This window comes from Argentina anserina, chromosome 7, assembly GCF_933775445.1.
Source record: "Argentina anserina chromosome 7, drPotAnse1.1, whole genome shotgun sequence".
Lineage (NCBI taxonomy): Eukaryota > Viridiplantae > Streptophyta > Magnoliopsida > Rosales > Rosaceae > Argentina > Argentina anserina.
Window position 1 is genome coordinate 7,989,230 of NC_065878.1, and position 23,474 is coordinate 8,012,703.

Here is a 23,474-nt window from a genome sequence, read left to right on the forward strand (position 1 = left end):
ACCTAATTAAGCTAAACGAATGTTATAGATCCTTACGTACTTTTAAACTTTCACATGCATCAATGTCTAGGCGAGTCCACAAACAAATACCTAATATCAGTAATATGATCAGTAACAATGATCTAATATCTAATTTTCTCACACACCTACTATATATACCAGCAAGGACATATTGATTAGTGGATAAACTTTGTCATTCATGGAGATGCCTAATTTCCTTCATGGGCGTCGCATCAATTAAGTGAGATCATTAATTAGTACTTTGCATCATATATTTAAAGAAGCTACGTAAAGCAATGTCACTCACAACCTACTCCACAACATATACAGGTTCTCAGATCCTTATTGGCTACGACAAGACATTAAAAGAAAACTACAAAACTAAAGATGCAAGGCAAGAAAATGCATTCTTATATGAAGTCATTGAAATATATATGATGGAATTGATAGTCAAGAAGATTCCATCGCATTGCATGACGTCCTAGCTAGCTTTATCCGACTCTTCCAACACGATCATGGCCAAATGATGAGAAGAGAAATTACCTGCCCGAAAACCTCTACCTACGTACGAAGATTATTGAAACTTAATTACGACTAATTAAGGACGATCCTCCCAAGCTACCTAGCTAGGCTAGTTTTGAACACATTTTAACATGCCATTTTTGTCAGATGAACTGTGCAATTGTGTCTAACAACCAAGGAGAGTATATCTTCGCATGTACTGCAACATATATAGTGCAAATGAAAGAAACCAGCATTCTTACTTTGATTTTGGTGAAGTTTTATAAGGTCCTACGTACCACTAACAGATCCAACTTTCCTAATTATAAGAATGATAAAGAGCAGACACAGAAACGTATCTTTTATTTTTGCCTTCATATTATTTTGGGAATAATACCGGCCAGCACGTACATATAACATATATATAGTTTTTTTGACGTGTTTTTTTTTCTTTTTTGAAATGGGATTTAGAACCTGGGAGGCTCAATTCCACGCCCGAGACATTTCTTTTATATGCATTCGCTTTATATATCTCACTTCGATCGCATATGTAATGTTGTATATGAATCGATAAAGTACTCGCTCAACTAACTCTTTAATTTCTCACATTATCTGGTCTTTGACGACATCATGATTTCTATTCGTCTACGAAAAGAGAAAAGACGAAGGCAAAAGAAGCTCTTGAGATAATTGATTAATCCAGTAGCTACATATATATCCAGATAGTGTTATACTGTTATTGTCCCACAAAGTTTGTTTAAATCGATGGGTAATCATATCAATGAAAAGCTAGCTAGCTAGGTTACATTCGCTTTACTTCCGGCGGCCAATCCGCCATAGCTTAAAAACAGGGAGATGAAATTAAAATTGTGGCCTTCATGTGATGAAATATTACGTTTAAAGATTACTGGATTGATAATATCGAATTTAAGATTCTTATCAAGAGTGAAGTTTCTCTCTGAAATTACAGACACTACTAACAAAAAGAGCTCTCACACTGATTTTACTCACACTGACTGCTATAAATCAGTGAGATATGCTAATTCACACAGTTAACCGTGTGAGATAAATTAATATAGGCCTATCAGAGATTCTATACTTACAATAACCACTAAAATCAGTATCTATAAAATCACACACAGACTTCCGTGTGTAATTTCAGTTTCACACACATATTTCAATGTGTATTGATTATCAATTTATTGATTTCTTTTATTATATTTATATTATGTCACTGTTGTCCGTGCGTGATATAACACACACATTTATCCGTGTGTAATGAAAAATGGATCCATAGTTATCCGTGTAAATAAAATAACACGACATCTAAGAATTTTTTGAAGTATATACACACGGATTTCAGTGTGCAATATAGCTCATTTTTCACAGAGTTCTGTGTGTAATACTGATTAAAACCAGTTGGATTTCGCCATTAATGATCGATGCTTGCTATCTGGAAATGCCCCAGCTGCTGTGAGAAGCTTCTGAATCAGGTTTGTGTCTTCTTCATTAAATCTAAGCATGTTATCATATCCTCGTTCCCATAATAATCTCAGATCATGGTATCCGTACAAACAAGATTTTGGGCATCTTGTTTTGGGTATATGCTATTCTCTAAATCGTTGTTCTGTAGGTATGTTATTTTCTAAATTGGTTGGGCAATTCTATTATATTTTCATATGAGTTGAGTTGATTATCTGGGCTTTGTAAATCATAAAGTGTTGTTGTTCTATGTGGATTCCTAACTATGTAGTTATTGAAAAGGAATTGGGGATTCGAAAACTATTGTTAAACATGCTCGATAATTCCAAGCCTCTATCTCTCTCTCTCTCTCTCTCTCTCTCTCTCTCTCGCTTCACAACCCTACTTAGATCCTTAGGGTTTTCCTCAACCAAATTCCCCAAATTCTTCATGCCATGACAACCAAGCGAAAGAAGAGGACAATTCCGGCCTCGCCTTCGAGTTCAAAGAAGCTCAAGCCAACCGAGCAACTGCGAGCTAGATAAGAAGCTGTGAAGCCGACCATAATAGCTGTCAGTGGAGATGACGACGGCCCAGAGCCCAGGTTCATCGGTGAGCCGATTGAAGACCACGACGCTAGCCAGTGGTGGCCCAACCATTACCCGGAGGTCAAAATGTCAAAATTCTCTCCTCTATCTCTCTCTTGAATCTATTTGATTTCTCTTAGTTTCTCTTATGTATGTTGTTTTGTTTACTGTTTCTGATGAAGCTAGTATCTGGGCGAAAGGGTGCAGAGAGTGAAGAGAAGTAAGCCATAATTTGATTAAGTTTTTGATATGAATGCTCTTGTGTTTAGGTTTTGCATAATTGTTCTGATTACTTATGTGAATTATTACCCGTTTTATTTCAGTTACAATCGATTACTTAAGTTCATAACTTCTGCTTAATTCAAATTTTACTTCCTAGATATGATTATCAATTACAATTTACTTGTGTTTGGTGAGTTACTGAATTTTAAGTTTTCATGGTTCCAAAAGGTATAAGAGTTCTAAGATACAAGAACATATGTGTATAGGGAGTAGACTCAATAGAGTATTGAAATTGTATGCTGCAATGGTTTCTAGTTGCTTTGGCGTGCTCAATTGTTGCAAGGAAGACAAGAATTTGAGACCTACCAGCCAAAGCCAAGGTAAGAGGATGAGTATGAATTGGTGGAGTAATCTATAATGTTACGAGGAGAACTTATTTTACTGCCAAAGTAGTGAAATTTGCATCTTGTTCTCCCTTTAAGTTTTGTTAGGTTTGTAGCTAACTAGCTATCATGTATTGGACCAAAATTAAACTAATTGTGGCAAAGTGAATGCAAAAGGGTTTCTAATTTTGACAAATCTTCAATATGCACCTTTAGATAGATGGTTATATAAGCCTGTAAAACATCTCATTGCTATAAGAACACTCAAATCTAGAAGCACATAGCAATATTTTCTAACTGATTTAGGATCTGTCTATTATGTAAACAGGTTTTAGACCTTTGTGTATGGTTGCTTGTTGGATCTGAATTGGACAAATTGATCTAACCAGAGTTTTTGTTTGTACGTATGTATGAAATGCATGGTACTTTAAGGATTCCCACCAACAATGTAAGGCTCTTTTCTTATAATTAATTGAGGTCAGCAACTAGGAGTTTTCATCCTTCAAACAAGATAGGTAGAGGAGGCTATGGAGTTGACTATAAGGTAAGATCTAATTGTTAAATTTGCATTAATTCTTGTTTCCCTTGCATTGTGCTTCATTATAGTAAGATCCTCTTATAGTTTCAATTGTTTCCCTTGCTAAGAACTATCATGTTTTCTTGGCTTTTGAAGCTGTCATCAAGCAAATTCCTCGTCTTTTGGCCCTGGTCTCAATAAGGCAGGCAAGTAAAGTTTACATTGCTGCAGCTTTTAGAATTACTATGTATGTTCATTTTGTGGATTGTTGGTTTAAAAGTTTCTGATGTGATGAATAGAGACGTATCATAAGGTTTTTCCCCTTGATTACATTGTTTAATTTCTTAATTGTTGAATGGATGGCCAACTTGGTGTCAATGTAGAAAAAAATTTAGTACCCTGCTTGCTTGAGTGATTCCTTGAGTTGGGATCTGGAACAAGGAGTGAAATGCCACTATAGGTATGAGAATTGTAATATTGTCACCGACTTGAATTAGATAAGATAAGAGCCTGATATATGCTGTAATTTGGTTGCCATATGTGTCTACATCAGGTTTGTCCTGTTAAGCTGGAGGAATGATGTCACTAGCAATAGACTTTGGATATGGGAAAATGGTCCACTGGAAAGTAGCAGCAGTGAAGGTGGGTTCTTGCTCGTGAGCAGTTTCACTCCCACCCCAGTGTGGGATCTCTATGGGCACACGGTTGTGAAGGTAGCATGCGGAAATTAGCATGTAGTAGTCGTAGTCACTGTTGGAGAAACATATAAAGGTGAGGTCTAGTATGTTTCTCTTGAGGTAGCAGCAATCATGGTCAGTTACGCCTTAGGTTTAGTTTCTCAGTGCTCATGTTAACTTGAGTTTTCTGTTTCTATAATGGAATATTGTATATTCGGTATATATCTCCTATTTTTATAATTCAAATGTACATATTAGTAGAGATCTGTCATTGTGATGTGAATATCTTTTTTCCCAATAAGATTATTGATTTTTTGGAATTGATCAAAAAATCAATATACAATTTTTTTTAAATCTATTATAACTACTCACACTGATATCTGTGTGAATAAAAATTTATTCACACAGATATCAGTGTGAATAAAGAAATTTATTCACATTGAAAACCTGCAGGACAAATTGAGTATGGTCGTGGATATTCATGGGGCCCACGTCAATATCTCGCACGGATTTTAAAATCCGTGCCTATTAGCTATTAGCCCCCCTGAAAAGTACACCGATAGACATTCTGTATGTGCACCGTACCTAATAGCTTTCTAATACTGACATCAGTGTGAAATACCTTTAATTCTCACTCATTAAAATCAGTGTGAGAACTTTTTTTTGCTAGTAGTGAGAGTGAAGTTTCTCTCTGAAATTACAGAGTGAAGTTTCAATTATAGCACATTTTTCGGTCAAATTTTTTCACCATAAGTGATTCAATATTTAGGTATGTTATTCAAGATCATATGTACAAAGTTTCATCTAATTCGACAATGGTTTGGACTTTTAAAATTATGATTTACACAAACGGTTCATGTTGAATATTTTTAATTCACTCATTGATTTAATCTAATTCTAATACATTAACGATGTCTGAATTAGATAAAATTTTATAGAGATGATCTTGAATAACATACCTAAATATTGAATTATTTATGGTGAAAACATTTGACCGAAAAGTGTGGCAAAATTGAAACTTCATTTTTTAATTTTAAAGTGAAGTTTCACTCTGGATAGTGACTGTATATATATATATATATATCATATTTATTATAAATGTATTGGTTATTAGCAAAGAATATTATGATCCCGGTGAGGAATAGTCCATATTGGTTATATGGAACAAATATCGGGCTAGATCACTAGTTAATGATGTTGATAAGTTTTGGATGACGAAGAAAATTGATCGAAATAGAGAAGTACAAATGAAAATCATGCTTTCACAGCAATAATTGAGAGATTCTGTCGAACATTGGCCCCGCCGGCTACTTAATTAGGTCATATCGTTACTTCGATAATAAAGAGACAAAGCTATGGTAAAGAACACAGAAAAGAAAAGGAGATGCAAGAAAATTTCTAAATGCATGCATGGGTGTGGAACCTTCTAAATGAATATTGACAATGAAGAAAATTCCAACATGTAGTTTAGTTCCTACGTCCTTATTTGAACCTTCCAAGTCATGGCCAAAAGCACAAGAGAAATTTCCCAAATTCAAACCCTAGCTAGAACCCCTCCAATTATGCACTCTCTTTTGGTAAGGGGAATCTTCATAAACGTAAAGATTGGGGCCACTGGCCGGGATATATATATATGCATCATATATTATTGCGTCGATCACTTCAGCTTAGCAAGTTTTATATAAGTTTGATGTCAAGCATCTTTTTACAAAGCAACTTGCTTATAAAAGTTAATTATGGAATAAAGTGAGGAGATTTTTCTACCAAAAAAATGGAGCATGAACGATTGAACTGTATAAATAATACTAACTCAATTGGTTGGAGGTGGAATGGAATATTTCCACAAAATAGTGATTTAAAAAAACTTACTGTATAGGAATACGTAGAATTTTCTTTTCTTTGATCAGTTTGATGTCTACGTACTTATAGTAAATGAAATTGATCCAGTTATCCACAAGTCCAATGAGGCAAGCATCAAACTATACCTCCCTTTCTCTGTGTGTGGGTGTGTATAACCCTAGCTAGCTATATAAATAAGTTCCACCGATGTTTAGAAGTTAATACAAGACAATTAAACCCTCTACATATATATAGCTAGCTAGCTTGGACTTAAATTAACTGTGCCCTAATGAAATAACCCTAGCTGCGGGATTCTTATTCGCATTCACTCATGCATGCACGTACGTCCTGTGCATTGTAGGCATATACGTACTATTTGTTTTGCCAAAAGAAAATAATCGATTTGGAAGAGTGTATATATCTATCAAATTAAACCCTAAAGACAAAGCAAATGTCATGTAATAAGTCGTTTTTTGGTTTGAGACTTGAATTAATCTAATCATCACTGTCCATATCAAACATCAGTTTCCCACCTAGAGTTTCATGGATCCCATGCCATTTCCGTTTATAGCGATTTCTAGATAATGCACACCCATTCCTTCTTTCCTAATCGCAAAACGTACATGAAAGGGAAATCTTATCAATTAGACTTTTATTGTGGTCGCAGTTTGAATCATTCAATTCGTTTCCTCTTTATGTACGTATGTTTCCTTCTTCTTCTGCTTCCGGCTGGCTTTCCTTTTTATGTTTTCTCTTTACTTAGTACATAAGAAAAAATTATTGATAACATCTGATCTCTTTAACTTGAGCCGAAGAAATAATTAATATACATGATTCCTGCTATACCTAGGTCGTATTACGTCGATCATTTATATAGAATTTTGTCTATGCAGCAAATAAAGGATACGTAGCTTCTCCATGCATATATATGTATATACTGTATAATGTACGTGTTGTCCTATGACTCTTTTTTTTTTTGACAAATGTCCTATGACTCTTATATATATATATATATATATATATATATATATATATATATATATATCACATGACTATATGATAACTTGATATATGATTGCAAGAAATTAAAATCATAAATTAAAAAATATAACTAACGACTCTTTTTCTAAAAATAAAAAATAAAAAAATAACTCTCACTCTAACTCGATAGAACTCTAACTCGATAGAAAAGCTGGTTGAAATAGTTATATTTTGCAATAGTCATTAAAAATATACACTCACGCTAAATAAAAATGTGATATTTGCACACTGGTTTTAACCCTAAACCCTGAAAACTGATTTCGCTCTCCCTACATATATATACCCATGTTTCCATGCACGTACAAAGGGTGCATTGTAGCAACTAGCAAATGTAGCTAGCATCATTTTTTTGCCAAAGACGTTGCAGCATTATCTTCCTAGACACTTCTTTTCATTATTTTTCTTATTTTTTATTTTACATTTTTTTAAGAATGAAAAGAACAAGATCGATCGAGCGTATAGTGTAAACCGTTTAAAATATAAATAGATATATAGATGATCGTACAGCGGAATAGGAACCTGATGATGATGTCGAGAATTGTTTTGAATCTTATATATATATATATAGCAGTTTTCAGATAACTAATCAATAAACAATCTGAAGATGTAGCTAAAAGATGAAGAACAATCTGGGATATGGCGGGATGGAAAACTATGTCCTTGCTAACCGCAAGGTCTGGAGTCCGAAACCCTTAAAGGCTTGGGTGGTCAGTCACTGGAGACCCATATTAGGTGTGTGCCTGGATTGTGGTGTGTTCTCTGTGGACTACATGGATTAGTCTGACTTTATTGGGATACCCAGCATGGGTGTCTGCGTTGCCTAACTTAATTAACGGCTAACTCCCCTCCCCCAATTAAAAAAAAAGATGAACAATCTGGGAATTGAATATATAGCTGCATCATTTAAAAAGTATTATCGATCCTTAATTTCCTTATCATTAGTACGTTGTTAGGGATTTTTAGTAGATTATCTATTATAATTTTTAAGTTATTTTAGAGAGTATGTTTAGTTTTTTTTTTACTAAAAATAATAGCTGCACCAATCTCTTTATGATAACTTTATTTTAATTTTAAGTTATCTCACTCGATAGATTTTTCTAACGAGATAGCTTAAAGTTAAAACATTATTTATAGAAAATTATATATAATTTATAAATAAATTTTAAATGCTTTTTAGTCATATAATTAGATCAAATAAAGAGAACTAATGTAGCCATAAGTCTAAATTGGCTAGCCAAAATAACTTTTATGTTGTAGGAGAATTACTCTCCGTAATCTTCCGGTGTATTTTGTCATAATTAGTATAAGTTAGTCGAGATAAGGAATGATATATAATTCATTATTCAACGAGAAACTCAATGTAATGCCTATATATAAGGACTCTATATTCGATACATATTACATTCTTTTGTAACACGTTATCAGCAGGTAGTTCTAACCCTGAGTTCCTAGGTTTAGAACCCTAATTTCTAAAAACAAAAATCCTTCTATCATGAAAATAATTCGACAGAAGAAGTTGTAAATTCCTTCTGTCACGAAAAATTCAACATAAGCTCAAAAACTGTGAGAAATTTCTTCTGTTGAAAAAACAAATCGTAAAAAAAAAAACCAGAAATCGAGTTTCAACTAGCTAGGGCACCTAGAATCTTATATGGGCACCCTCACCTCCTCCGATCTGCGTTGATCGAGCTCCAACTCGAAGCAGCCTGCAAACTCAGGCAACCCAGCGCAGGCGACTGACTTTCGAGGCTTATTGGACCTCCACGGGGCCTAGATCGACTCGTGCTGCTCCATGGCTCAACCTAAAGATCCTTCAATCTGAAACTCAGTTTCGACCCGAAGAAAGTCGGAGGCCGTTGATCAGCGCAGGCCCATGCCTTCAAGAACTCCGGCGTTATTGAAGCCCAGCGCCGACACCCAATCCGGCCTCTGATGCAACAAGTGCACCATTGTCGCCACGATTTGCTAGTCAAGCCCCCGACCCATTTTCAAATTCAACCTGAATTTGTTAATCCGGATCAGAAAGAGTTTTCACCTCTCGGTAAATTGATAAAATAGGGGCATGGTAAGTTTTCCCCAGGTAAAAAAATTACCGTCACAGATACAATAATTTTATTTTTATTTTACTCTTTTTATTTATGTGATGAAATTAAACTAACCATTTGTTTTTATTTTGGTGAAATTTATCACATGACGATACAAAATCGAATGGTGAGAGTCACTTCGCGACGTATATTCGTGGATTCATGCATAACCGTAGAAATTAAGCAAGAGCAATATATATGTTGTTTATTTGGCAAACAACCAAGTATGTTTTAATTAATGTTGTTCCTTTCATGAGATTTAAATTCCTCTGAATATTGTCTTTTATCGGGGACTTAAAACCTCCATTTTCTTTTCAACCCGATTCTTTCGCTTCTCAGGTTGTATACATGAATATGATTCACCTGGTATCGAGTTTTAGGAGCGCCTGAGAGTGCCGATGGTACCATTCGTAGCCATTTTGTGTAGCTACATGTTTGAAAAAAAGGGACAAACATCGGTTTGCGACTGAAATTGTCGCTTATACCATTAGTTTGTGACTGAAGTTATCACTTATACCATTGTGACGGAAATTGTCATGGTTTATTGAATTAAGTTACCATACTTTGGGACTTGACATACAATTCAGTACTTGGAAGTTGTATCAGACTTTGATACATAACAAATCTTCCATCTTGTTAACCGCAACATGCGCCTAAAATTTGGACTATTCATGTGGGATGTGTTTATGCACCTACTCCAGATTAATTTCTTTTGGTGGAACATCATTTTATCGAAAGACATAAACATTATGGTCAAAATATACAAGAGCGAGATATGAGAAGTTTTTGAAACAAGACACTCATTATATGGAAGAACATGAGAATATCTTCTCACTATTACAGATTACAAAAGCAATTATACATTGCGGTTATAAAATGAAAATAATGAAGCATATATGCTTCAGTTAATAGTCCGAATGACTATAAATTCGTGTATTTTCCCAAGAGTGTGACTATAGTTACTTAGTCATTACACTTTGAGTTGATTTTATAGTTAAGATCTCAATACAAGTGTTGGCTATAAAATTCTCATGTAGTTCAAGTAAACGAACATACGTGAATGTCTCAATGCATTTATGGTTTCATTACCAAAAACAATATTTTAATGCAATGTACGCATTACATACTACATGACACTGCCTACATAAGCCCATTGTTTTAATTGTGGCATTTGTAAGGCTTACATGATCTTTAAGTCTTGATTTATGTCTTTTTATGACATGGTTCCACCTTGTTTTGGTGATAATTTGTAGTGTTACACGTCATGTAATGCACTCTATATTCCACCGTTTTATAATATGGTATTGTTTTCACAAAGTTCGAATTGAACTAACGCTCGTACAAGATTAGGGGACTGACAAACTATAGCAGGTTTGCAAGTTACAGCCTTGGCAGTATCGCCAAGATGTTCTGTCCACCGCCCGGTTTAACCCCTAATGGCATCAAATTGGCCGAGCCAAGGGCCATTGGCAGCCCCCTGCAGCAGCCCTGCCGGCCCCTTGAAGCTACCCTGAAGCCGCCTTTGCGAGGCCCCCTGTAGCCCCCCCCCCCCTTCGCACATCCTCCGCAACATCCTCACAAACTCCTAGCTTTTTTTGCTCTATTTTTTTGTCGTCGAAAATCCTTTTGGGTATGCTTAGGTAACACCGATCCTTATATTTGGATCTATGATGTATATGCATGATATTTGCATGTCAAAATCACTCGTGAATGACGTTTGAGGGTCTAAAACCCTTAAGTAACGTTAAACGGTCATTTGAGCCTATATTAGTGCACTTGCCGAGTTTTATATTGTGATATTTATATGTCTTGACCTAAGACTACTTGTCTCTATATTCTTGTTTATGAATTTGGTAAAGAGACGTTGAGTGCATAACTAAATGAAAGGTATTAATTGATTTAGTTTTTAATTCATTGTGACTACAATGATAAGATCATCACAAAAGAATTAAAGAGTGATTTAGTGCTCAAGTTTATATGCCTTGTGGCGTTATGATTCAAGTCACATGTTTTTATACATCAGAGAGAAATTGAACCTATGAAATGGTTTTTGTCATAGTAGTTGTCTACGTTGATGAATTCACAACGATACCATATATAAAAATTGGTGAGATGATAAGTTACTTGAAGACAATCCTTCTGCCAACATTATTTATCACTTACAAACTCATTGTGAACGAGTTCTTATGTATCGCTTCTAATGATGTAGCGCATCTCATGAGTCGAAATAATGTGAATTGTATTCATTCACGATACTATAATTTGGAATAATGAATCGATGACTCATTTAGACTATTCTTCTTAGCAAAGATGTTATACAGATCAATAAAATTACTCCAAAATAATGGAGATGTAATCTATACATCATCATGTGCATAAGCCCCATTTATGGTCATTCATTCACTGTGCTCAATCTCCAAGGCTATTCTTTAACAAAGTTTAGGAGTGACATACACCCTCCTACGCTAAAGAGAATGTGACATAAGATGGAAGCCAAAATTGGCTCATCATGATTCACTTTGAGGATAAAATATATTGTGGTGATACATATATTATTGTTAAACTCAAACCATAACACCTAAGTGTTATGCAGCACCCAAACAATGACAAAAGTTGAAAAGCCTAAAGTTTCAGGATTTACAGATTGCGGACTTGTCATTGTGAGGACCGGTTCACCTACTTTTGGGTAGGCTATTGAGGTGCTACTTACGGCCACTGATTCCTAACATCCAAGGCTACTTACTCACAAAATTTGAGCCCATGTTGACACCTGAAACATGGTGAACCGCTCGACACAATTGGTCACTCACATCTAGCGAGTTTTCCGTCTGGTTCGGTACCTTTCCGGCCGGTTCCGGCAGTGAGGCCGGTGGCATTGGATTCTGAATGCTCGTTGTCACATATCATCTATGTTAGGAGTAAGTTAAGAGATGTAGATAAAGATCCTGAATGGATTGGTTTTCACCTAATTCAAGTGCTTCCAGACCACGGAGTGCGATAATTTGATTAATGTAGGGATAGTAAAATGAAGTGTAATGGACTCTTGATGAACTAAGATCCAAATGCTACTTTCTCAAGCTCCTTTCTCAAAACGCATAACTCACCACCCTGACAATGCAGGAGAATTCACTTCGAAGACTTTTTATTTAATAGCTGGGATTGGACATCCCCGTAACCCCATGTTCATTATGCATGAATGGATGAGCATGAGCAATAATTAAGCAGTTAAAGCTTATAGCTAGGGCCCTAATTACGCGTAAGTAATTTACCCATAACTGTCTGGGGATATGCAATATTGCATGCAGTTGTACCTTAGGAATGAAAAGATCTTGAAAATACTAGGTCTCGAAAGTGATGACCATTATTGATGATGTTGTTCATCAGTCGGCTAAAAGCAACAAAGACGTTAAACCAATGCCTACAAGTATTCCATGAATCAATCAAAGTCATAAAAGTCGTGTTTCCACCTTATGCGCGATGATAAGTCTTAAGAGATGAAACTCTCCATATTTAAGTACAATATGTGTTTACATGTACTTGTTGTAATATACATGACTCACATCTCATTCGGTTTAAACTCATAAGGCCAAATGATGGCTGATTGTGGCCACACACATGTCAATGCTTGATCACAGCATGTTTATGACGTAAAATCCTATATCCTAACACAAAAGACATTTTAATGAAGCGATGTCATAATATGTCCACATTCGTAGGTCAACTTCCATGGGACCTATATGGCAGCTCACTTGTTGGAAAATGGTGAATTGGATACCATTGGAAAACTCTATGTGTTTACTTTCCATGAATACCCACCATTTACAATATCTATTATATTGAGTAAGTTATAGCTGTTTTAGTAAAATATGATGGATTTGTTGGGAACCTGCAACTGAGTCAACTTCGACAGAGCTTTGTGATCAACTCAGAACGAACTAGGTTGCGAACTGAGTCTATTTTCCAGAACGTTTTACTGTTTATCCATACATATTGTATCGAAGAAGTTATGATTGTTTAAGTGTGTGAAGGTCATGCCACACATGAATCTGTTTTTCATTACAAACTCTTGTTTTTTGTTGTTATGCAATTCTCTTTCTTGATCTATGTACGGATAAATGTACATGTTTGATTTAAGAATGTTTGGCGAGATTTGATATTTAAATCATTGACTCATTGCTACTTTTGAAGAATGTGAAGATCGTTTGTATACGCTATCTATCTAAACTCCAAGATTGAGTTACCGATCAAGGGAAATTGTTTTGCATACTTCAGGGGGAGTCTATACCACATGTTATCTTCAATTGTAGTTGGTGCGTTGTACTCTTTTTTCCTATGACCAAGTTTTTATTTTACCCAAGAGGTTTTTGTTTTGCTTGACAAGCTTTTTATCGAGGCAACAGTATTGCACCATGACATATTAGGATCGCAATACAAGGGGGAGTGTTGTAGGAGAATTACTCTCTGTAATCTTCCGATGTATCTTGTTCTAATTAGTATAAATTAGTCTAGATAAAGAATGATATATAATCCATTATTGAACGGATACTTAAAGTAAGATGATCATATAGATGTATGTTGGCTTATATACTTTTATAGGAAAAAAAAAATCTATCCTGCCCGTATGTGAAATTTTTCCACTTACAAAACAATAGCACACGCCATTAATTGTTGTTACTGCTATGGAAGAATGGGATGCGACTTGTAGTTATATGTTAGACAAGTTGGATTAAACCTCTGAGCCAAAGAAGAAAAAGTTGGATTAAACCTCTAAAGTTGGTTTGAACTTAAACGTCAATACAGATACCTGATCACCTGATCATGACTTGCAGTACTACGTTAGACAAGTTGGATTTGTATAACGTCAATTCCCTCTTTCGAGTGGGCAAGACAGTTTTCTGTTTACCTGGGGCGAGAAGATGTTATTCCTAGTTTAGCACCTCCACGAACCACTTGGGGGGGGGGGGGGGGGGGGGGGGAGGAGGGAGGGAGGCACCTCCACGAACCATTAATTTTATGAATAACCAAAGTCAAATTTGTATTATATTTTGAGATTGCGGTTGTTTTCAACAATCAACATTTTTTTGGTACTGCTAAAAACAGAAAACAGAAACTAGCTTCAACGACAAGGCTATGGGGCTCATACATAATGCAAATGCTCTTTTTTCAACAATCAACATTGACGCAGAGTTTATATTAACGAAGAATAAATATGAAATAATATGAACACATTCTATTCTCTCCCTAAAAAATAAAGTAGCAATGAAATGTGTGAAATTACTAAAACTAGCTAGAACTATAACTATTTTAATGTTGAATCTCTTAGGTGAGCTACTATTAGTAAACAAGACTTCTCCCTCTTTTTATTTCCTTTTTATAATTTTTTTCCAGCAATTTGTATCTAGATTAATTTTAGGTCTCCATAGTCGAAGTCAAGACCGAGGTATCTGCTTCTATTTTACAATAAGGATTGCAAAATAGTAGTCCCTTAGACAAATCCTTCTAAACTCTCCTAACTATCAGCCGACACAACCAAGATATACAGAATATTTCATATAAAAACATCCGTAGCAGCCCAATAATTATATAAATAATTAAGCACGAAGAATATAAAATTGAACATATTAATATAAAAAGTATAGCCGATGCGGCCGAATACCCAATATTAACATGCAATTTATGATTCTCCTATCTATTTATGTTAACCAACTCAGTCCAAACACAAACAAGGTACATGTGAATGAAAGACAAGAATCAAGATTTAAAAACAATAAACAAGCATGAGTCAAATAGCTAAAACATTATATAATAACGTAAGATAAAACACACACATAAACTAATTATCAAAACAAAACAGAAATAAAAAGAATAAGATAATGAAATACATAAAGATTGAATTGATAATAAAAAGAAAAAATCATAGAGTTACATTTTTCATTCGTCGAAACTCCGAGTACGACTACTATAATTACACAAGAAAGCAACGGCTAAGGAGAAAGAAAACCTAAACAAACTATGATCATGCGGTGGAGAAAGAGAGGGTAGAAGATGGAACTGGTGTGGCTAATGCATGAGAAAAGCAAAAGACATATATGGGCAAAAATTACGCAAAATTCCAACACTATTATGAGTTAAATATATGTGTTTATTTAGAGACAAAATCTCATATTTTGATTTTGCCGTAATTAGACCGTTGCGGTGCATTTGCTCTTGAAAAATATGACAATATAGTGGTGGGGTAAAGTGCGAGAGCAGAGCAGCCGAACTACTCCTCTATTGCCTTCTCGCTATATATACCACTTAGCCACATTGATACACCTCCACGCTCTCTCATATCACCTTTTCTTTTTTATATTATATAGTTTCACTTCCTATTATTCTCCTAACGCTCTCTCTCTCTCTCTCTCTCTCTCTTCTCCGTCACCTTTCCTCTCTTCCTTTCCCAACAATCTCACCCCCCCCCCCCAAAATACCTAACCAGCCTCAATCCCCGACACAAAATCCCCATCGAATCCTGAATGCCGGCGGCCATACGGCGCCGTTTGGGTTGAGAGGCGTTTGGCGGGCTCTGATGGGTTTCAGTCCCGGCGTTGGCGGCGGCGGGGTCGGTGGCAATGGTGCTGCAGCGAGCAATGGTACCAGTCATCATCATCATAACAATAATAACAACAACAACAACTGTAATAACAGCAATAGTAGGAGTGGAGGGTGTTGCAACATGAGCCTCAAGTGTAGGTGTAAATGGAGGTGTCTCATGTCTTCGGGGTTTGTCTTCTTCTTCGGTTGTTTCGTGTTGTTCGGATCAGCGGCAACGCTTTATGTCTGGTTCGCTTTCACCCCCTATTATTACGCTCGGGGGTCTACGGCTGCCGCGCTTGGGTGTCAGGAGGACAATGAAGGGTCTTGGTCTGTTGGTGTTTTCTTTGGTGACTCTCCGTTTCACCTCAAGCCCATTGAAGCTGTAAATACATGACTTTCCCTTTCTTGTTTTTTACACTATTTTTTGTGTTTAGTTTTTCACTGTTGGGTCTGTGTCCTCTGTTCTTGTGATTGTGGCTACTGTTTTGAACTTTCGTTTTTCTCATTTTAAGATTGTTTTTTGTTTTTGTCAAAGGTGGTAGTGGGTTTGGCTTGGATTGTTTATGTTGGGTGCGTGAGTTGCTGTGATGAAAGTGTGGTGTTGAGATTGTAAATGTCTTGTATTGGTATGTGTCCTTGAATTTGGGGCAAAAGTTCACACTTTGCTGGTGGACGTTTGCTTTTCTTGGATGGGTGTGTTTTAGTATTGATTTTGGATAGTAAGTCTTCTATTTTTTTTTTTGGTCTGTTGATTATGGATTTAGATTATGTATTTGATTTTGGGTGGTAATTGTTTTGTATATTGGTTCGAATTTTGATGCAGACGAATATATGGAGAGACAAGAGTGCAGCGTGGCCCGTGGCAAATCCCGTTGTGACTTGTGCTTCACTTTCTGATTCAGGTTTCCCAAGCAATTTTGTTGCGGATCCTTTCCTTTATGTTCAGGTAACAATGATTTGTTTTTGCTGGAATTTATCGGCTGTTGCGGTGTGATAAAACAAATAGATGTGGGTAAACTAAATTCCCCAATGATTTTCAGAACTTAAACGAAGGTTCTACTGTTGCAAGTAAGGTGAACATCAGGGTAGTGTATGTTCTTAGCCTTGAGGACTAGATCGTTATAACTTGAGGTTATTATTATGGCTCTGTTAAAAACTTGTGAACTTATTGGTGACAGCTGAAAAAGACATGTCGTGACTGTTCTGCTATTTGTATGTGTAAAGCTGTATAAGTAGTAGTAATAGGTGCAAGTGGGTTCAGGCAAGAGAATGATAAATTAGCTCTGCGTAGTGTAGTTGCTACCTTATTTAATTGAAATTATGTTCTTCTATATGTAACGGCCTATAGACTGATCCACTGTTGTCTGTTGGCTGTTTCGACTGAGCTTCAGCTCCATATTTTATATTGATTGCATCAAATTTACTAGGCTGCAAGGAACCCAGTTTTCGTGAAAGAGGTCTGAGTTACATCCTACCCCATTGTTCTGATGATCAGTAGCGTGGGTTCTAATTTGTAATGCAACTTGAGGGAGGTCTTAATACAAGTTTGGAGCTTTTGGGAGTATATAAAACTGTTGTTGGTTTTATAATGTAGTTCTAGGATTGGATTTTTTTCTTTGTAGATTTTACCCGCCATGTCGAAAATGGGATCAGGGCACAATCTTCTTTATTTTAATACTCTTTGTTAATATACATACAATGAAATAGTAGTCAGATCTTTCTGTTAATTAATTATTCTACCTCATGGCTACTTTGGATAAAATTGATGTCAGTATGGCTGATAAGATCGACATGCGGTGTTTCTTTTCAAGAAAGTAACATAGTGGAGTCTTATGTGTAGAGTTATGGAGGTGCTCCTGAACTTATCTATTCTTTAAACAAATCATCTTTTACAATATTGGTGTTACCAGTGTGTATGTAGTAAGCATTACCCATTTTACTTTCATTCCAAAAGGCCCTTATTAGATTCCTCTTATTGTACAATTTTTTTTTGGAGATGTAGCGGTTTTGTAGTGCTGTTTCTTGTGTAGAAATGCGTTATGGATTTGGCTTATCATTGATTTTCCAGTATCAAACGTCATTCATGCTCCATTTGATTTTCCTAGTTTGTATATTGATTGAGCTTCTGTCTCTTGCCATTTACAATGCTGATGTATTTCCATAGGATAATAGGAATAAATTAGTGGCTATTTGGTATCCCTTTAGTTCGATGATGGCTAGTCATAAAAAGTTGGCATATGTTTTAGTAAATAGGTTGTGTTGGTTGTGGCATTTACTTGACTCTATGTTGCTGTACCATATGGTTTATATAAATGGAACTTTATATTTTGATATTATAAGGATTCTAGTTGTAGTTTTTAGTCAGGGATCCCCTCTGCTGCTAAGACTATTAGCTTAGTTGCCTTAGTGCTATATCGGCCTATACCAAAGTAGTTCTCATGTTACTGAAAGGGAGTAACCATTTTGAGTTGTCAAATAGTTCATCATCATAGATGGCTTGTGATATATTTTTTTATATTTCAAACTTCACTTGAATTCAATGTCTTTTAGCAGTAGTGGAAGTCTTTATTTAAATTTTTTTTTTTGGCATTTGTTTTGGCGTGAACCATCTTTCTGGAAGATGGTTTGGACAAAAGTTATTAAGTAATTTGAACTGACCTGGTACAATTTTAATGAGACTATCGTGTTCGCCACATATTTTGAAAAGTGACACTATGGCCATTAGATATGATGGATGCAGAGTTGGGGTGGCATGACCAGCTTTTATCGTATTTTTCTAAAATGGTTGCTTGAAAATATCAATGCCTAAACTAAGAAGACAGTAATATCCGCTGGGATTAATAACAAAATGAATTTTATTAGAGATTGAACTCTTGATCCTTTGTTCACTTATATATATACCTGTTGGTGAACTTTGGAGACTGCCTGCTCTCTTTTCACCCTCGACGTGTGTCTATAGCTTCATACTCAGCTGGAGTTATGCCTTACGTTTCCGTGTGTCGCATGCATGGACACATATCAGTACATATATGCACTTTTTTTTTTGACAACAAGTACATATATGCACTTACACTTGCATATGTAACTCTTTATTGTGTCTGCAAGTTGTAATTGCATGTCTTTAGGTGCTGACTGTTGTTATTTTGCTTTAAATTGTTTAACTCAATTAGTTTGGTCTTGTTTTTCAGAGAGATACTTTGTACTTGTTCTATGAAACCAAAAATTCAATTACCATGCAAGGAGATATTGGGGTTTCAAAGAGTTCTGATAAAGGAGCAACATGGCAGCAATTAGGCATTGCCTTGGATGAAGAGTGGCATCTATCTTATCCATATGTTTTTAATTACCTTGGCCAAGTAAGATCACATTTCTTTTACATCCAAACTAATTAAATTAACTTAATCCAGAAGGCATCTGTCATCCAAATTTTTATCCTAATGCAGATTCTTATCCTTTGCTATCTCTTATAGATATATATGATGCCTGAGAGCAGCACTAATGGCGAAGTTCGTCTGTATCGAGCCCTCAGCTTTCCCTTGCAATGGACTCTAGAAAAGGTGATCTTGAAAAAGCCTCTTGTTGACTCATTCCTTATCAATTATGATGGAGCCTATTGGCTTTTCGGTTCAGACCACAGTGGATTTGGCACCACAAAGAATGGACAGTTGGAAATCTGGTACAGTAGCTCGCCTCTGGGTCCTTGGAAGCCACATAAGAAGAACCCAATATATAATGGTGACAGGAGCTTTGGGGCTCGAAATGGTGGCAGACCATTTTTCTACAACGGAAATCTCTATCGCTTTGGTCAAGACTGTGCTGAAACGTATGGGAAACGTGTTCGCACCTTTAAGGTGGAAGTTCTTACCAAAGATGAATATAAGGAAATTGAAGTCCCGTTGAGCCTACCAGAGCCAACTAAGGGTCGCAATGCTTGGAATGGTGTTCGCTTCCATCATCTCGATGTGCAACAACTAAATACTGGTGGTTGGATTGCAGTCATGGATGGAGACCGCATACCTTCTGGAGATTCTGAACATAGGTTTATTGTTGGTATTGCTTCAGTTGCCATGGTCGCTGTACTTGTCTTATTACTAGGTGTACTACTTGGAGCTGTAAAGTGCATGATTCCTCTCAATTGGTGCACTCGCAACTCGGGTAAGAGAAGTGATGCATTGTTGGCTTGTGAAAGGTCATATTTCTGTTCATCCAAACTGAGACGTTTTTGCAGCCGCTTGAACAGAGCAGTTTCATACCTCAGAGGCAGGATTAACCCTAATACATGTGCTGGAAGACTAGTTCTTGCTATATATTTGGCATTTGGAGTGGCAGCTATGTGCACAGGGGTTAAATATATCTATGGGGGTAGTGGTGCAGAAGAGGCTTACCCTATAAAAGGTCACTACTCACAGTTCACATTATTAACAATGACTTATGATGCCCGTCTCTGGAATTTGAAAATGTATGTGAAACACTATTCTAGATGTTCATCTGTAAGAGAAATCGTTGTGGTGTGGAACAAGGGAATACCTCCTGAAGTGAGTGATTTTGACTCAGCGGTGCCAGTTAGGATCAGAGTAGAGAAGCAGAACTCCCTGAATAACCGATTCAAGTTGGATTCTTTGATAAAGACTCGAGCTGTTCTGGAGCTTGATGACGACATTATGATGACTTGCAATGATATTGAGAGAGGATTCCGGATATGGCGTCAACATCCCGATCGTATTGTGGGTTTCTACCCCCGGCTCATTGATGGAAGCCCATTAAAGTACAGAGGTGAGAAGTATGCTCGGAGTCATAAAGGCTATAATATGATTCTCACGGGGGCAGCTTTCCTTGATAGCCAAGTTGCTTTTGAGAGGTATTGGAGTGAAAAAGCTAGCCCAGGGAGAGATTTTGTAGACAAGTCTTTCAACTGCGAGGACGTGCTTATGAATTACCTGTATGCAAATGCAAGCTCATCTCAGAATGTGGAATATGTGAGGCCAGCATGGGCGATAGATACGTCAAAGTTATCTGGTGCTGCTATTAGCCGAAATACACAAGTTCATTACAACAAGAGGAGCAACTGCCTGGTAAAATTTTCTGAGATGTATGGAACTTTGGTTGGACGCAAGTGGGAATTCGATGGGCGGAAGGATGGCTGGGATGTATAGCTAGGGAGGTAAATTAGCTAGTTACTTGCGAGCCCTTAGTTTGTCGATCCTTCTCTCTTTATTCTAGTAAATCTTAAATGATTTTGATTTAATACTCCTGGCCCTCCCCCCTTGTGAATTCTGTGTTGGGGAACTAGTTCTATCCATAGATTTCTGTTTTCGAGTAGTAAGATGTACATTGTTTTGCGTTTCTCATTTTGCTGGAAATTGATCGAAAGTGGGTTTTTGTTTCGGTGTTTTGCACCTAGTTTTATAATTATCTTTTCTTTAATGTAGTGTTTTTTTTTTGAGGAGAATGAATTAAAACGCCATAATGACCACAAGGGCCAAAACACAAGAGATGACAAGCCACATTAGATGCAAGTTAAACCTAAGCAAACCAAAATATGCGCAAAAACGCGTTTATTAAACAAACTAAAGTCTGAAAAGAAAAAACAAAACAAGTCTAAACAAGCGGACAATCTAGAAATGCAAATGCAAAGCAAATATGTAACTCTTCAAAAGAATTTTGATAGAAATATCCGCCAATTCGAGTGATATAGAAGTAGGTTTTCGCTCACCAAGGTGAAAAAAATTATTCCAAGAGTTGAGACTAAATGGAATGTATAAAGCTAGCAATCCTTCCATAGATTCGATCGTGGTTTACAATTATAGCTTAACAATGGGAAATGCCCTACTTTTGAGTGCGGTTTGAACAATTGATTTACGTAATTGGAAGGAACCAATTAGGTTTACGGATAAACCCAGAAATATTTTATTCTGCCGATTCGGGCCTACGACATTAGTTGCGTACCCTAAATTGAAGATTGGTCACACTGGCCGCTAGAAAGATACTAACTAAATAGTTATTTTTATGACTAAATAATTGGTTATGATAAAATGATGAGAGTTAATAAAACAAAGAGTATATAGACTTGTCTGTGATTTTGAGGTATCAAAATAATGACTGGCTTTGAGCATTATACACACAACAACAAACATTAGTTTATGGTGGTCTTCGAAGCTACATAGCTTATTTTGTTTATAATGGTTATTATTATTATTATTATTGTTTTTTGGATAAGTTCTTAAGAACTGTCTATGTCGATAAATTTTTTAGAGAATTACATAGATTGCAATTGACTCTATTCTTTTTATCAGTTAATGAGCCAACTTTATAAGTATATATGAAGGACACCAGGATAGAAACCAATAAATGTCTTTCGAAGTTACGACTAGTTGATTAGTTCTAGCACTATTTGACTACAATATAGAAATATAATATTATATGTGTGATGCAGGATAATAAAACAGAAAGTAACTCTTTATTGATTCATATCTATTACATAAAGCATAATCTACTCCGATAAGAAAACATAAATAGGCTAAGACACACAAGGGTAGAATCAAGGTTCTAAAAAGCGTTAGGCGGTATGCAGGCGGACAACCACCTCCTAACGTCTAGACGGTTAGGCGGTATGCAGGCCTAGCGTCTAAACGGTTAGGCGACATCTAAGCGGTTTCGAATTATTAAATATTTATTTATTTTTATACATATATTTAAACTATTTTAATGATTAAAAATTATAATGATGTTTAATATTAATTTTAAAAATACTTAAAATAATCTAAATTCACAAAAACTTAAGTAGAAAGTGCATAAAAAAATATTTGAAAAAAAAGATAAATAATGAAACAAATGAAATAATACAAAATCTCAAGTTCTTTCTCTCCAAATTATTCCCCAACTCCTTTAGTATCAGACTCAAACTTAATATTCATATTTCTTTCCTATTCTTCTGCTTGATGAGATGTTTTCAGAAAATAGACAAAGAGTGAGAGTTGCGGCATCTTTTAGTTTTTTTTAAATCTCATATTATGGTTGGGGAACAGATACCCCTGACAAATTAACTCCCCGGTGAGAAGATCCTGAAATATCACATACATATGAAAAAATGCCACAGAACACTGAGCGTTAGTGTTCAATTGGGGAACATATATCAAATGATGAGATAAAACAGGTACATAGAGCACATTGTGAAGCTCTATTGTGGGAGTAATACGAACTGACCCTTTCATTAATACGGCGAAGACCTCACCATTAGCATTGGTAACATAGGGTACTGGTGGAGGTGACAATATGGTAAAATAAGATTGGTCATAAGTCATATGATCAAACGCACCAGAATCAATAATCCATGTATCAAAACCAACAAAGTTAGAAATATTTAAAGCCATATCAATTTTACCACGAACAACTATGGAGGCGGTAGGTATTGCTCCTCCTGCTGTGTGATGGTCATGTCCAACTAAACCATAGATATCTGGTTCGTGGATGAATTGAATAGCTGTTTTCGCCTTGGGACGATAGTTAGGCCGGTTAGGCCTAAGGTGTGGATACAGCTTCCAACAGGTGGCCCGAGCATGGTTAGTATCATGACAATAAGAGCAAGG

At 36.1% G+C, this 23,474-nt stretch overlaps 2 protein-coding genes across 2 annotated transcripts in view; both read left to right on the forward strand.

The window, feature by feature from the left end:
* The window catches only part of LOC126802949 (uncharacterized), a 358,993-nt gene that overhangs the window by 192,710 nt on the left and 142,809 nt on the right, over positions 1-23,474 (forward strand). The gene's annotated exons all lie outside the window — the stretch shown is intronic.
* LOC126802924 (glucosamine inositolphosphorylceramide transferase 1) lies at positions 15,690-21,288 on the forward strand. The gene is made up of 4 exons (XM_050530642.1): positions 15,690-16,270; positions 16,712-16,834; positions 19,077-19,244; positions 19,359-21,288. The coding sequence occupies exons 1-4, from the start codon at positions 15,881-15,883 to the stop codon at positions 21,039-21,041; spliced, it is 2,364 nt and encodes a 787-aa protein (XP_050386599.1). The 5' UTR covers positions 15,690-15,880; the 3' UTR covers positions 21,042-21,288.